This window comes from Poromitra crassiceps, assembly GCF_964638095.1.
Source record: "Poromitra crassiceps genome assembly, chromosome: 14".
Classification (NCBI taxonomy): Eukaryota; Metazoa; Chordata; class Actinopteri; order Beryciformes; family Melamphaidae; genus Poromitra; species Poromitra crassiceps.
The window spans coordinates 40417627-40435435 of NC_139633.1; the positions used below are offsets into that span (position 1 = coordinate 40417627).

Below are 17809 nucleotides of genomic sequence, written 5' to 3' on the forward strand. Positions count from 1 at the left end.
AGCATTCCAACTTGCATCCGCACTTGGTCAGCTGCTGGCAACTCTCTGCAATGGGTGGGAGCTCTGTCCAAACGATCTGCCACAGTTTGGCCTTCAAGGCTGGTTCTACGCTGCTTGGTCTGCTTGGTCTGGCATTCTACTGGCTGAGCACTCTCTGCTCTTCTTTTTCTGGCTCTCTCCAGTTTCGTGTTGTTGAACATAAGGCGACAACTTTGGTGATACTGCGCCTTGTTCCTCCTCAGAGTTTCTTCAATGCCACCACCATCATCAAGTCTGGCTGGATTCAGAACAATAGGCATGTCATTAATTGTGTGAAAGAGGGGAATATTAGTCGCAATCATAGTGTAGCCATCATGTTCTCCTGCTTGTTGTGCACGTGGTGACTTGAGCTCTTCACTCATCTTCTTCTGGCAAAGACAACACTTGCCTGTATTTGCCATCTTGGTGAATGGTAATGAAGGTATCGCAGTATGATAAATATATGTATTCAGTGAATCAAGGCCCAAGGGGCTATTCTTTTACCACCTTGATCACAATCATGCACAATAAGGTATGGGATATGACTAGGTTCGGGAATAAAAAATATATGACCTACACCTAGCCTGATCGTTCATCCAGTATCATTTAAGTCCGGTGCGATCTGTACACCATCCGGGTAAGTCCATGAACAAGTCATGTATAGCCCCCTTACCCTTGGCTCGGCTTTCCCGCGCTGGCACACCCTGTCAATTCAGGCGCGGCTGTCTAACTAAACAGCTATGTTAAACTACATGTAATCTACACTAGCTATTCAGCTGATACTGAACCCCATGCTGAGTTTCACAGCAGCGGTGCCACCAGTGTGCCCTGGCTGTGCGTTGACATCCGCTCTGTTGAGCTACTACTCTACACCTTCCGCTGCAAGTCTCTCAACGCCACCCCCACCGCATCATGTTCAGTTTGGAAGCCTTGTACAGGAAGATGCTACACATATGGCACTGTGCAGCTGCGAGGTTTAAAGGTAAAGGTGAAGTCCCACTGATTGTCACACAATGTGTGAAATTTGTTCTCCGCATTTGACCCATCCCCTGGGGGAGCGGTGAGCGGCAGCAGCGCTCGGGGATCACATGGTGATTTAACCCCCCAATTCCAACCCTTTGATGCGGAGTGCCAAGCAGGGAGGCAAATGGGTCCCATTTTTATAGTCTTTGGTATGACTCGGCCGGGGATCGAACTCACGACCTCCCAGTCTCAGGGCGGACACTCAGACCACAAGGCCACTGAGACTTTAGAAGTGTTGTATATACTCATCCAGGCAGCAAGACAATAAGTGACAAACAAGTATAGGCCTACTGCCTACATGTACATTCAATAATATATCGGACTGATGGTGCCTATGGGCACTTTTTACCCTAATTATGATTCCGGGACTGATATTATGGTACAAGGAAGCTAGTGAGTAGGTACATAGTTCCAAATTCGGATTCTACATAGTCAAAAATGTATGATTTGACACCAATATCATTCAAATAGGACAAGTCTTTGCGATTACTGTATATTTAATGTCGGCCATCTTGAAAAATGGCCGCCATCTTGAATTTTTAGGTGGCTAATGGGTTTTATCAAAAGAGCAATCCCCAAGGGGTATGTGTGCCAATTTTGGTGCTTCTTTCCAGAAATGAACGATTCTCCTGTAATTTGCAGTTATCTGCTCCACTATTCCGCCAAGGACCTCACTAACAACCCCCCACCCCCCCACGCACACGCACACACACACACACACACACACACACACACACACACACACACACACACACACACACACACACACACACACACACACACACACACACAACTCACTACCTCCTCCTAAACTCAGCTGAACCCCCCCCCCCATAAAACTGGAACTTGTATCTAATTTAATGCCTGTTTAACTGGGACTGTAAATTCATGTAAATCCACTGCCTATTTAACGTCTATTTAACTGTAAATCTCATGTAAATCCAACGTAAATTCATATTTATCATCCACAGAACACTTCACCACTCATGTACATATTGTATTTACTCGATTTGATTGCACTTGCAAGGTTGTGATTGTCTTTATCTAGCTTTCCTACTTCTTATCTCTGTATATTGATGTGACCACTACGCTGCAGACAGACACTAAGACAAATTCCTCCTATGTAACTTGCATACTGTGGCAATAAAAGTGATTCTGATTCTGATTCTGATTCTGATAAGCCGGCTTAACACATTCACTGCCAGCCATTTTTTTTTTACTGTAGGTAGCTTCTGCCAGAGGGTTTTTTTGAGGATTCTGGCTCATCTTTCAAGACCCGAGGATTCTTTTCTGCTAAGATTTTGTGAACACAAAATATCTCAAAAGAACTAATAGAATGTGTGCTTTCTCTGTCTAAAAGAGTTAGTTTGTAGAGTTAGTAGTTATGTAGGCATTAGCACTTGAATACAGCATGGTTTCAGCGTCTGAAAATTTAAGCTGAGATAAATAGCTTTTTGTGAAATTCGATAGAACAGTCACTTTAACCATTCATTTTTGGCATCAGTAAGACGTCAGACATCTAAACAATAGTTTTGAACAGTAATTTCCTCCATAACAGCAGGAAACCTCCCTCTACTTCAAACTCCTCCCTCCGTGTGTGTTCTTCTTGGCTGCAGCGGGCGTGTCACAAGCTCGTTTCTGCTGCTGCTGCTGCTGCTGCTCCTGTCTGCTGGCGGCCGCTGGGCGAGGATGGGCTCGCTTGTTTCTTGGGGTTTCGGTTGAGAAACCCCAAGAAACGGGGTTTCTTTTGCGATTCTGGTCTTATTTATGCTGCGTGTTTCAAAGTGTGTTGCACCCATAATCTATTATGCAAATTTGCAATCCCCCACCGCCAGCAATCAGCGCGAAAGCGTTTTCGCCAATCCATTTTACAGTATGAGAATGGTTTCATCGCGCGTTCCCCTGCAGTTTTGGCTCGGCTTTTTCTAGTCTGGAGAGCACTGTCGCCACTTAGTGGGTCGGTGGAATGGGTTGTACACGTTCGGTGGCTTCAATATTTATATAAGAGATGTAAAAGGGTTAGATCAACGTCCCACCGTCAATTTTTTTTTTCGACGTATCAACTCGTCAATGGCAGTGAACGTGTTAATAATGACGATGTGTCAGAAAAGTAAGTATAATAGTCTATAGTATATAGTATAATAGGCCTATTCAGTGCGCGCACCAGGTGTAGTAGTAGTAATAATGATAATAATAATAATAATAATAATAATAATAATAATAATAATACATTTGTGTAATTTCATTTTCTAAACAAATCTTAGTTATTTTTTGTTTTTATAATGCATTTGCACTGAAAGGATTTGTTTAATTAATATTTGTGAACTTTCATTTTCATATATTTTTTAGCAGTTATTGTTCATATTGTGCTTAATTTATTAATTAAAAGCGTTATTAATAATGAAGTAGCCTATGCCTCTCATTCATGTTCATTCAGGGATACTATGATGACAGTGGTTTGGGGCCCCCACTCGAAGATTTTGCATGGGGCCCCAAACATTGAGATATATATGAATGATATCTCTTTTTATGTCGATGGCCCCAAAAGGCCCAGAAGCGGCTTTGGCCCGCCCGCTCTGTCCCCGCCGCAATCCCTCTCTCTCTCTCCAACCCGATCTCATGGGCTGCGTATGTATGACACGCGGGTGTTTTCTCGTGGAATACTTTCCGCGTGCAGTTCAGACGCACTTCGCCTCGTTACATTAGAAATCTAATATGCATACTTTGCAGTTAGCCGCGACGCACAACTATAAAGGGGCTCCCCTACCGCTGTAATCAGGAAATTCCACACAGTCTGCGGTCTTACTTCTTCTTCCTACATTCACCAATCTCAAATGAAAGTACACCTTTGAGCCACGGCTGTTGTCTCGGAGCACGCTGTTTGTTCCTTCTGAAATAGTCCATAGTTTACGAGTAGGTCTGTTTCCCCTGACACGGTTGTCCTCTTTTTCTCAAATGCCATTGTTTTTTCGTGCAAGCGGTTCATCTGGTTATTTGTCAGTCGAATCATCTTTCTTGCTCGTTCATTTGTGATGTTGACACCACACCAGGTTAACGTTAGTTGGGGCTTTCACACAGCCAGACAACTTCTATCTGTTTGGCCATATCAAACGTGTGCTTGCAGCTGAGCCGGTGTGCGCGCAGCGTCTGACCTGAGTAAACACACCGCACGTGTCTACTGGGTTCCTTCTGGTAATTAGCAACATCGTTCCCATTGTAACAGCAATAAAATGTCAGCGTGTCACTCAAGTATTAAAAAATATTTATTTGGTGCATATTTTGCTGTTTGCTGCTGTGCTCATTTTTTACATGTTAAAACGTGGTTGCCACTATGGCAACCAAAGGCCAAGAAATGGTTGCCAATTTTTTGGGTTGCCCGGAACCGGGCATCCGTTAATGTCGAGCCCTGCTCTATGTGTGCGCATGTGTGTGTGTGTCTATGTGTGCGGATGTGTGTGTGCCTGTGTCTGTGTGTGTGCGTGTGTGTCTATGTGTGGGCATGTGTGTGTGCGTGTGTGTCTAGGTGTGTGTGTGTGTGCGCGCGCACGCACGTGTGTGTGTGTGTGTTGGAACAGAATCTCCTCATGCATAATTGTCTCAATCAATGGGCAGAGTGAGATGGTTTGTCTTTTCTATGATCTTATTTCTTATGGTTTGAATAATGTATTGTGTGAAGTAGGGATGTTCATCAATTATCGAAAATCGATAATCGATCGTTAAGGATTGGAATCGATCCTGTGGCATTTGGATCGATTTTTTAATTATTAAAAAAAAAAAAAAAAAAAAAAAAAAAATTTTTTTTTGGACTAGGTTTGGGTGGAATTCGTTCCTCCTCGCCCCACTCCATTGCACAGCCGACTAACGTGAGGTGGAGCTTCATATAGTCTCTAGTTTTCTGGCTGGGCATGGGCCTTTGTGCCAACAAAACTGTTTTAAACATGAGAAATTCACACCGGCATGCGCCGGGGACAGCAGTGTTGGAGAGGAGACACATTGAAATAAAGAGTTCATTGAGGAGAACACGTTGTCTTTCGTATTTTCTGCCATAGGTATTCATTTTGTTAAAAAAAAAAAAAAAAAAAAAAAAAAAAAAAAAATGAAAATATTGAAAATTTTCTAAGTATTAATAAAATCGATAATCGATAATTGATCGTTAATTCTCACCGATTATCGATTTTGGAAAATTTTCAAAATGAACATCCCTAGTGTGAAGCACTGTCTCTGTGTGTGTGTGTGTGTGTGTGTGTGTGTGTGTGTGTGTGTGTGTGTGTGTGTGTGTGTGTGTGTGTGTGTGTGTGTGTCTGTGTGTGTCTGTGTCTGTCTATGTGTGTGTGTGTGTGTGTGTGTGTGTGTGTGTGTGTGTGTGTGTGTGTGTGTGTGTGTGTGTGTGTGTGTGTGTGTGTGTGTGTGTTAGTGCTGCACGATTTGGGGAAAAGGTGCGATTAGCGATTAGGGTGGACAATATTGCGATTGCGATTGTGATTGCGATATAATAAACAAGAGTTTTTTTTTTTTTTTTTTTTTTTTACCTTTATTTATACAGGGGGAGTCTCACTGAGAGCAATGCTCTCTTTTTCAGGAGTGCCCTGTTCACATTCACACACACATTCATACCTGGAAGCTGACCAGTACAACCACAGTCTGATCTGCTGGCCACTGATCAGCTCCACTGGAGCAGTTGGGGTTAAGGCCTTGCTCAAGGGCACCTCAGTGGTGGTAATGAGGGAGGGGCAAGCGCTGCCTTTTCACTTTCCCCACCCAGATTTATCCTGCCGGTCCCGGGGATTGAAGCTCGCTTCTCTAACCGTTGGGCCACCACTGCCACTAGGTATCTAGGGATGTGCCGGCATGAGTTTTTGACGGTATGATAACCTTGGACAAAAATACCACGGTTTCACATATCACAGACTAAAATACATGAAATATGTTACAATTTAAAATATATTAAAACTAAAAAAATAAAACAATTTGAAATTAAATTATCTTTACAAAAAAATAAAACATTTTGAGACATTTGCCTGTCCCAAACATGTAAAAAAGAAACACCAGTCAAATAGAAACTGCACTGTGTTACAGCACATAGAAGATGGCTCAGCAAAGTTGCAAAGTTAGTTACATGTCTGTCCAGCAATACTAATGAATGATACACCCCGTTTATTTATTTTGTAGCGACAGATGGCCTTAAACGCCACACTCACGTGACGCTTCTTGAGAGAGAGAGGTGAGAACGTGCATCTGCAGACTTTTAACGAGGGGACCATGAAGGCGTCATGTGACAGGCTAGTTAGCTAGCCTGGAGGTGATGCTGCCAGTGCTGGCAGCTGCGACAGTGTTTTGCTATCAACCTTGTTAATCTCGTTATATTCTTCATCACAGCGGGTCATCCCCACTGTGTACTTAATCGCGCACTAGTTCTGCATAAGCACCTGCAGCTCTCTCCTTATTTTACTGACGTTCTCACTGATCACACGGCTGTTTACATGCGTTTCTGAACGAACGGCTAGCTAGTTATTAGCATAGCTTGCTGTTAGCGATCATGGATGTTCTCTCTCGCCCTCTCTGTAGATAATATGTACCTTGCTGCACATAACATTACTTATTTGCGGGAGTGCATGGGAGAAGTCTCCCGCTAGTATTGATGCCCAGTGTGATGGCTGAGAAACGTGTGTTTGCTGCGTCGCGTGTAAAGTTAGTTTAAAGGAGGCTCTCACACACACACACACACACTCAAAAAGACGTGAAAAAAATAAAATAATCGCACACTTTTGCGGTTATGCAATCGCACGTGCTGACATCGCGATTGCGATTGCGATTCGATTAATCGTGCAGCACTAGTGTGTGTGTTAGGGTTTAATATTTTTCCCGAAAATGAGCCATACTGGGAAACGGGAAATTAAGACCTCTTTCCCGGGAATCCCGGAAAATTTGTTGTTTTTCTTTTTTTTTTATACATCAAGGAGAAATATACCTATTAGTTCCCCACCTGATGAATGTATTATTTGGTGCCATTCATATTAATTAATTAAGGCAAAACATCACAATTTAACTAACGTTTTAGGCTGTTTTTTAGTAGGCTGCACCTATATATGTATTAGGCTACATAATGCCGTTAGGGTTTATATAATTCACCAATCGCCTGGATTGACGTATGAATAAATCCTGTAGTAGCCTAGGCTAAATATTTTCTTAGAGAGTTGTGGAAACTGCCGTGGAAGGAATGGAGTCGTAAACGCGTCGATCAGCCTGTTTTCACGCTCTTTTACGCACATCAATGCTGTCTGATACCTGTCAACGTGTGCTTTTATATGGGCTGCTGCGCTGCGCTCTGGCGGCTGCACTGCTCGTCTTCCAGCCGTGCCCAGACATCTCCATACCGCATACCGGAGCACGGCTGTATCAGACTATCTCCAGCCCTCTGTGCACGGACATCGCCTACAACCAGACCATCATGCCCATTGCCCAACCTGGGGCACACGAACCGAGGACGCACGGCTGGGCTGGTTGTCGTTTTCACCGCTGGTGAAGTTTGCACGGTGCTCAATCTCCGTCTCGTAGGCTACTGCATTAACGGTCATGGCACAATCCCCTCAAGCAAGTCAGAAGTGTAGAAAAGAAAAGAAACATCGTGGGCTTTGTGTTTATTAGGCTATGTTGTGCAATAAGCTTTCAGTGTGTTCCACCGGCGCACAGCGCACAAAGGCACATGGCCAAAACACGCCGAAATAAAATCTGAAATTAATTCCACTCTGCAAAGTATATCAAATTTCACATGACTGGCTATAGCATTGTTGTCAGAGAAGATAGTATTAAAATCTGCCTGCAATACCTCGTTATTTGGCGCTATATAAATAGAAAATTGATTTTTTGTTGGTTGATTGATTCACTTTGATGTCTCCGAAATGCCTATAGACCTTATTCGATTGACATCACTCACGTACTGGCACGCCCACCGCCGCCATATTGTTGACATAACGCAGCAGCTCTCAAAGTGACAGCCTATGTGGAGCAGCGTTTATAGGAAGCTAGCCGCCGTTAGCGTTACCTGTATCGTTCCAATTGTGTTCGGATGGTGACCTGCATTAGGCATGGCTGTAGTAATGACAGCAATAAAGTCCCCGTGGTTTGTTTCTATCTCTACCGTCCACAGACGTGAAGGGAGCGAGACGGAGGATACGTCAGCAGCACAGGAGAGGTGTGTGGATAGTTAGTTGAGACAGGTGAAACTTTCTGACAGCTCCTCACAGCAAAGTCTGTTCACCTCGTTCTTTTGTTTATTTATTACAGGCATTAACGGCTGCCGTCGGCAGCATACAAATAACAACTGTGGGGTTTTTATTGGTGTCATTACCATCACTATTTTGTATTGGAACAGAAACGACAATAAGGCTGTTACTAGTTGTCAGCTGCAGCGCTGTGTGCGCGCAGGACGGTATGTCAACAATATGGTGCTGTCCAGGGTTAGAGAATAAGGTCTATACATGTACATCGTGATCATTTAATGACTTTACAATGCTTACAGTAGCCTATATACCGTATATATATTACATGTTCTTTTAAAACATAGGCTACATCATTTAAGAAAGTAAACTGTCTGCATATTTCTAAATATAGGCCTATTCCAATATGTCCTGCATGTAAAAATACAACAAATTTTTTTCCCGGTTTCCCGTCATTAATTTTCCAGAAAACAGGAAATGGGTTGGATGGCATTTCCCGGGAATCCCGTTTCCCGGGATTAAACCCTAGTGTGTGTGTCTGTCTGTGTGTGTGTCTGTCTGTCTGTCTGTTTGTCTGTCTGTCTGTCTGTCTGCCTCTCTGTCTGTCTGTCTGTGTGTGTGTGTGTGTGTGTGTGTGTGTGTGTGTGTGTGTGTGTGTGTGTGTGTGTGTGTGTGTGTGTGTGTGTGTGTGTGTGTGCGTGCGTGCGTGCGTGTGTGCGTGCGTGCGTGCGTGCGTGCGTGTGTGTGAAGCACTTTGAGCTGTATTTGATCTGATGAAAGCTGCTGGATGAGGGATCAGGCTGTTTGGAACAAACCGCTTCACAGCTTCTGGAGGAAACTGCTGTTGGTTTTAAACAGAGTTCAATGTGAAACCACGCCCTCTTTGACCTCTAACTGCTCCTTCATACTTTACCACTCCATTTAAAATTTCAACGAGTCAGCACTTTTAGGACTTTATCAGCTTAACTCAGCTTTAATTTATCGTTTGTACTCTTTGAGAAATCACACTTTATGTTTGATGCTTTTTTCAGCCTTTATAATGGGACCAGCCTTGAGTGTGTCTCACATAGCAGGCTGTACTTTAGACTAAATCCACACAAAACTGTGACAGTTCACACAACTTTAACACAACATACATATATTATACATCAAACCCTTGAGCTACTTCTGCTCTCACTCACAAAGTCTAAATATAAGTGATGTGATGGATAGTTTTTGAGATATTAACGTTTGTTTGGCACAACTCATACTAGTTAACTGAGTTCACTAAGTGCTGTTTTTGTTGTTGTGATGTCATGCTGATTCGTCCTATATAAATAAAGTTATTTATTTATTATTATTAGTAGTAGTTGTAATATTATATTACTATTTGAGGGTTTTTTAAATAAGTGGGTCTTTCATTTCTTTATGAAGTTATAAACCTGAGAGAGAGACAGAGACAAAACAGAGAGATTTGGAGCGAGAGAGAGAGAGAGGTGTAGATTGTGGTAAGAAGTGGTCTCAGCTCGTCTAAATAATGTCTTAGACTGTTTTCAATAATGAAGACTACTTCACTAGTCAATGATTGTTTATCCATCCCATTCACTAATCCATGGTTCCTTTCCATTCATCTCTCTCTCCCCTGCAGCAACGCCCTCAGGTTACATCAGCCATTCATAAATATGCACGCCCTCTTTATCCCTGTCCAATCAATGTCTCCCACGCTTTCCCTCTCTTCGGCTGTTGCCAATCACCTAAATGAAGTTCTATTTAAGACTCTTGCAAGTTGTAACTCACCCTGTTTGTTCACCCATATAGCTGCTGTTCCTGTGTTGCTGCTGCTTCGCCCCTCCTCCTCCCCTGAACACCACCAATGTCATGACTCCAGTAGAACTCCCTATGGGGGTTCTCTATCCTATAAATCACTGACGTCCTCCTCTTGTCTCAGAGGAGCGTCATCATTCCATGGAGTCATTCGCCAAATCTAAGTGTTGTTTTATCATTAAAGTTTATCGTACTTTCCTTCTAGTCTCTCATGATTGAAACACAGTTGTTTGTGCTCATCTGTACGATGGCAGTGTGTCAGGATTTTCCATGGACACACCTACTTTTCAGAGCAGCACGCCCACGGGCGCGTTTGGGAGCAAAAAGCTGCTTGCTATCTTCCCGGCACCGGGCGCACGGCCTGCAGGTGTGCAGGTGGACGATAGGAAAGAGAGCCAGCACAGACGCAAACGCTACCGCAGATGCCTTCTGCACCGGTGTACGCTATAGGGCTCCAACGCTTTAATGAAACATGTCCTCCTAACACTAAACTAGACCGAACTCATAATCCATTCATCAAATCCCACCAAAAGTAAGATGTGTTGAGCAGTGTAGCTGGAACACACCCAAACTACCACTAGTGGGTGCTAAAAATGTCAAAAGTTCATATCTTATCTGTATTTCTCTATCTCTATATGTCTTTTTCTACCTACAGTAGTAATGTTTTTTCTCTCTGTCTTTTCAAATTGTGCCTGGACGCCTCAATTGCCGCTTGCAGCTATATTTTTTAACTTGAACTGTTCTCTCTTAGAAAGTCCCTCAGGAGAGTTAGGGTTATATATGCTTATAAGTCATAATGGTTATAGGCTCACAGCTGCTTTCACATTAAGTCTCTTAGAAAGTCCCTCAAGAGGGAGCTATTGTCCACGATCGTTCATACAACTAAAATGAGGCGGTCACACCAAGTCAGTTTCCTTGTAAGTGAAAACATACCTTGGTGAATATAATAACTCTGATTCTGATTAAAGACCTGACATTGAAGTTAGTTTGTTAATGAATCAAACTAAATACACACTTACATCTCCTCACACCTGGTTTCAGCCTCTGCGCTCCACCATGGTCCACACTGGAGGAATAAACAAAGTCAGATGAGCAGATTCCTCCTCTTCTCACTGAGACAGAGAAGATGTGTGTAACTCTCAGCCTTCTAGCAGGCATTGTCTCTCAATACCTGAGAGTCTCCAGTCTCCAGTGTGGATCCTCCAGTCCATCAGAGAGGACCTTCACTGAGGCTCCTGGATGATTGTAGCTCAGGTCCAGTTCTCTCAGATGGGAGGGGTTGGAGCTCAGAGCTGAGGCCAGGGAAGCACAGCCTTCCTCTGAGATCATACAGAATGACAGCCTGCACACACACACACACACACACACACACACACACACACACACACACACACACACACACACACACACACACACACACACACACACACACACACACACAGTTTCATTATATGGATGTATAGATCATTGACTGTAAAAAGAATGGACAGGATATCAGCTCTTTTCAGTGAGGCCAAATAATCTTAGATCGCCGCCCTGGCGGTCAGTCCCAGTATAGGTCACAAGTCCCGCCTCCGCCATGTTAGTGGGTGGGAAATGAGCCAAACTAAACAATGAACATACACATCAGATATTATTTCCCAAAGGTGGTTTCTATCATTTTAGATCATTCTTATCATGCTAATGCATGTTCAAGTGGTCATGTTTCTGATCAGTTTGTTTTTAACTAGTTATTTGACGATATACAAAGGGATGATTGACAGCTGTGGCAGCCAGTCTCAAGCCGTCACTGGCTTCTACCCTCATCACAGCCTTGTGTATGTGTGTTGGGGAATAGTAAGTTGTGTAACGTTATGGCCAGACGGGTTCTGCTTGATGTGTGATCATCAGCTAACGTTAGCTGTTAGCTATTGAAGTATTGACTATAATGCAGGGGTGGGCAACATTTTGTTTTCTCCAGAGGGCCATACTGGTTTACATAAAGTAAGCTTAGGGCCACACATTGGACATCATACCTGCCAACATGATTTTCATGGGAGACTATTTTTAACACTCTCTCCCGCTGTGATTGGTCATTTCTCCTGTTAATCCCCTGATATAATATAATAGTGATACAAATCTAATGGCTGTATAGCAGATGAGATTTATTAACATAACTCTGCCTTTTATTGAGTTTTGGGGGGTTGTTTTGTTTTCTGTTGAGGACATTGGGGGCCAGATTGAGATGGCCCAGGGGCCGGGTCTGGCCCTGGTGCCGCATTTTGCCCATGTGTGCTATAATGTCACGCAAGAGTCACACAAACAGACACTGGAGGTTTTATTTGGGGTAAAGCATGAGGAGAGTTTTTATAATGGATATCTCAGAGTGCTTTGACTGTGGGGATGTTGTTCACAAGCTCCTCTCCTAGTAGCTGGTGTGAGGATATACAGAAGAGACCAGGCAGCCTGGCTTAAATTATGGTTGTTGAGGTCTTAAAAAGTCTTAAAAAGCATTAAATTTGACTTTGGAAATAGTGCAAGAACCCTGAATGTGATGTGTGTAGTTCTGCCTCTTCATTTTGCCCTCAAAATGCACCTGATCCATTTTACTTTACGATGTACTTCTGTGTGTGTGTGTGTGTGTGTGTGTGTGTGTGTGCGTGTGCGTGTGCGTGTGTGTGTGTAAGCGGGGGGGGGGGGGGGTCAAGCGGGTCCGAGGTCAGCCACATTCTCATTGGGGGCTGAGCACCCCTAAAGGTCAGGGCCCAGTTGTGATGGGCAGGCCTTGCATCAAATGGTACACAGATTACCCAATAAAACATGTTTTCATTGGTCATAGACGTGAAAATCTACCAGTAGATAGAGGAGAAGGGATATATTCCAGCTATAGTAAAAAGTAAAAATAATTAAAACGGGACTGAAGTGGTTTTCATTGGACAGCAATGATATCAATAACTAAAGGAAAACAACCAAATCTAAAGGGAACCTACTGTAACTGTTACATATTATGGATAAATCATGGGGGGGGTAATTATTTTCATTTTTCGACTGCCGGACCAGTGAAAATATAGAAGTGGGTCAGTGGGAGAAAATGTTAGTTTGAACACTGCAGATATTGATATTCACAATGACATGAGATCAAAGCATAGAGGATCTTCTCTCAGTCCTCCAGGGTCAGAGCTGTGTATGAATGTTGGTCAAGACAAAACGCATTCTGGAAAATCCTAACTTTATTTTCAGTGAAAATGACAATGTAAAATGTTCTGGAGTCCTGATGTGAAACTTGCAGATTGAGGAATACTGACCTGAGAGTTTTGAGAGCAGGGACCTTATTTTGGAGAAATCACCGTGTCAAATCACATGAGGAAAGCTGTGAATGGATCTTACCTGAGAGTCTCCAGTCTGCAGTGTGGACTCTGCAGTCCAGCAGAGACCAGCTTCACCCCGGAATCGTGCAGCTCGTTGTTACTTAGGTCCAGCTCTTTCAGGCTGGAGGACTGGGAGCTGAGAACTGAGGCCAGAGCTCCACAGCTTCTCTCTGACAGCTGACAGCAACTCAGTCTGCATGAGAATTAGTGATGGAGACAAACAACTTTAAAATGTTTTCCATTTAGCACTCATAAATGATAAACCACTTTTTATGTTTTCAAGTATAGGTAGTGCTATGCCAAATAGCATTAAATTAGGCACTGCACTCTGTCGGGTTCCCAGCAGCGCAATCCCCAAGTTTGAAGTCAATTGGAAGAACGGTTCTTGAGATAAACTACGCTCTGTGTTGCCAGTAGGTGGCGCTATGCCAAATTGCACAAGATTTCAGCACTGCACTCCATCAGGTCCCCCTAGGCGCACTCCCCAAGTTTGATACATTAGTAATACAATTTACAATTAAGTTTAATTCAATTAAAGTGCCATATTCTCATGATGCACCATGGATTTCTAACCGAATGAATGCAGCTCATTGGCTATTGTTGTCATTCAATTATCATTAACCATTTATTTAGTCATCTGTTGTTTGCCTAACATTATGTAATGATTAGTGGTCATTAGGGGTGGGGGAAAAAATCGATTCACCTAAGTATCGCGATTTTTAATGTCACGATATTTTGGATCGATCTTTTATTCCAGAATCGATAATCGCAACAATTTTTTTTTTTTTTTTTTTTTTTTTTTTTTTTTTTTTGGGTGCTTGCAGTCAGGCCACTCACTGAACAGCAGGCCAGGCGCCGCCTACTGGTTTACTAGTGGTTTTATTACTTTATTAGTTAGTCTGAAGTAATAATTACACTTCAGGGTTAAAGTGGGTGCATCTCATTGTAAAATTGGACTTCAAACGGCCCAAATCTGGCTTCAAACGGCCAAAATTGGGCTTCAAACGGCCCAAATTTCACGCGCGTCGGCCCATATCGGCCTGGCCTGCTTGGTATCTAATGCCGGCCTGAATTATGATCCCAGTCCGCCCCTGTTTTTAACTATATCGCCCAGCCCTACTCATGATATATAATATACAGTCTCTAGTGTATGATTCAACTTTTCCCATGTTCTAATCTAGTGTAAAAAAGCAAACAAACTGAAAAAAGAAAAGAAAAAAAGAAACAAAAATCGCAATAAATCGTAATATCGAATCGCAATAATCGTAGAATCGCAATACTTAAGAATCGCAATATAAATCGAATCGGCACCCAAGAATCGTGATAGTATCGAATCGGGAGATAAGTGAATCGCCACAGCCCTAGTGGTCATGATTGTGAACGTTCACGTTACTGTGATTACTAGCGACATATCCCACAGTGTGCTGTGAAACGATAACCTCACTGCATGTGCAGTGAAAATCACTGAGCAGCACCCAACGTGGTAACACTTTATAATAACTATACACTATATAGTATTAATAAACCATTATTAAATACATAATTCATCATGAATTCATCATTTATAAAGCATTATTCATACATCACTAAGCATTAACACAGTTATAAACATTTTATTCCTGATTAATAACCTAATCTCTAATGTGTTTTAGGGTTGCACGATATACCGGTATTAGTATGGTACTGCGGTTCCCTGCCGTTAAAAAGGATACTATACCACGTTAATTTAGTACCGATACTTAAAAAAATGTCATGGGTTGCGTCAGTGTGCGACCGTGGTGTTTGTTAGCGGAGGAGAGAGACACAGCGGCATTAAAGTTGAGAGCCTGTCTCCCACTTCACGTGAAGGCAACACAGCCTTGCATTGAACCAATGGTGACTCGTGAAAATTGAAAAAAAGCTCTCCCTGACACTGTCTGCTTCATGTGTGTGCGTGCCGACTTTCCCCTCTTCCCTCTCTGTTCGCTCTCTGGCCACTCAGTCCTCAGTCACTGCAGCACCCGACATACAGGACAGACACAGCGAAAATGGCAGCGGCGTCTTCTAGTCTTGCAAGCCGACCAACGCTTGTAGAAAAAGCAGATGCACGAAGCGAAATATGGAAATATTTTGCTTACGTCGCTGTTGGAGAAAAATATAAGTTCCATGCCATTTCCTAATCAATATTTCCTAATCAATAAGCTATAAGCTATAATTGCATACACATTATGACATGACTGCTCTGACCCATAGCACACTGACTTCTCCCCCAGCCCCATAGAGAGGACTTCTCCTTTTGCTTGCTGAGACCTTGTCCAGTGCATCGTGTACCATAACAATTGATACAGACAGGAGCCTGCACGGCACACCCCCCCCCCTCTCTCTGCCTTTTCCTCCTCTGCCTATAAATCTATGTTACACTGTCGGCCATATTGCTGAATATTTGACTCTGTATGACATATCAGAATTGTGTACATTGAGGTTCAGCCCTCTGTCAATATACATGTATTGCAGAGAATGTAAGCTATTAAATATACTTTTGTGTTAAACAGTCCTGGACTCAAGGCTCAATTCATTTGGTATTAGATAAGCTGTGATATACATTACATATACATTTTAGCGGAAAGAATATATTTTATTCTCTATCAATTGGCGTGTCACGAACAGGATATCTACGAGAGCGGGTAAGTCTGAATTAATTTCATAATTCATTACTGAAGCTGTCGTCTGATATCTAAAAGAATCTGAAATGTTTGCATGTTGTGGGTGTGTCAAAATGACATTGTATATAACTGTAAATATGTATATTAACCTAAGTTAGTGTTTTGTGGGCTTCTTGAGACAAAGGAGGGACGCCCCAATGTAAATAATACAGATGACCTCAGGACCATACAAACTCTCTTGACCGGCTGTATTTTGCAGTGACCAGGATGGTCCAGTGTTAAGCTGCACAGCAAGAGAGCCTGAGAAGCGTTATCACATATTGCCTGGAAAGGCCATAAGGCTGCATTAGCAGCGACTATTATAGTCCAGTGGGAAACTGCGGTGATTATAGGCATAATGCTTGATACGGTCTTTAAGAACCACACGACATACTAAATAAAACCAAAAGATCTCCCCATAACATACCACTCACTCGAGGGGTGTGTGTAGCCCCATGAAGCAATCATAGTTGTCTAACCAATATGGTTGAGATGTTTTTGAAATACCTACAATGTGTAACAAGCATGTAACAAACAAACAAACAAAAAGAAGCAGCTATTTCATTGTAAAACAAAACAATTTCTTAAGAAGCCTATTAAAGGAGTTGAACAGGAGGTTTGCAAAAAGTGTATTTTAGCCAATCCCAAAATACAGAATCAATTGTCGATTGAACAAATTGATCTGTCACCAAGTTTGTAAATTCCAGATACCCCACACACGGACGGAACTGGTCAACAGGAGAACAACCGTCCCTCTGTCACCAGAGACCCCACATCGACTAAAAGGTAAAGTGTTGAAAATTACTTTACACACACGGACACTATCAGAGATCACAAGTAAGTGATAAACAAAATACGTAGTTCTCTCTCTTAGTTCTCTCTCTCTCTAAAATACAGGTCTATTACTTTAGGTCAGTTTACTTCCAGAGTTTTGCCTTCACCTGAGAGGTCAGTTTACCTCCAGAGTTTTGAGTTCACCTGAGATGTGTGTTTTACCTCCAGAGTTTTGAGTTGACCTGAGATGTGTGTTTACCTCCAGAGTTTTGAGTTCACCTGAGATGTGTGTTTTACCTCCAGAGTTTTGAGTTGACCTGAGATGTGTGTTTGCCTCCAGAGTTTTTCCTGAGAGGTCAGTTTACCTAATCAGTGATTTGCCTTCTGCCAAAGAGAGAGAGAAAGAGAGAGACGTAACAGAATTGATCAAAACAACGGCTCACCGAGTCGTGTGTAAACTAAAACAAATAGCCTACTGTAGATAAGCCTAGGCCTGCTCAGTTGTCTTTTCATACTGTAAGGAAGCCATCTGGTTCTGCTCTCTGAAAAAGCTATCATAATGGACGCTGAAGGGCTTTGTAGAAGGCCGGAGTGTGAAGGAGCCAGAGAGACAATTAGACAGCTTGAGATGGTTATCAGACAGTATGGAGATGAGCCCGTAAAATTTGACACAGGTACCGAACAAAGTGTTTTAAATATGGCCAAGCAGATACCTGTGAACATACAAACAGACCCAAATCATTTGCCACATCAGATGGTTCAGCATTCTATATCAGCTGACCACATGCCAGTACGCATAGACAATTCAGGAAGTTCCCCATATCAGTACACCATGCATGTGCCTCGAAACCACACTCGTTATAAAGGCTACGATAAATGCAACTACTGCGGAAAGAGAGGACATTACGTAAAAGATTGTAGATATAAAAAACGGGAGCAGCGAGTG

General features: G+C 42.7%; 1 protein-coding gene across 1 annotated transcript in view; it reads right to left on the minus strand.

The window, feature by feature from the left end:
* The window catches only part of LOC310789201 (uncharacterized protein), a 73244-nt gene that overhangs the window by 8126 nt on the left and 47309 nt on the right, over positions 1–17809 (minus strand). The window contains exons 8-10 of the mRNA XM_083650788.1: positions 13428–13601; positions 11233–11403; positions 11081–11127 (exon numbers count right to left, since the gene is read on the minus strand). Coding sequence (XP_083506914.1) covers positions 11081–11127; positions 11233–11403; positions 13428–13601 — 392 coding nt within the window. The remainder of the gene's footprint in view (positions 1–11080; positions 11128–11232; positions 11404–13427; positions 13602–17809) is intronic.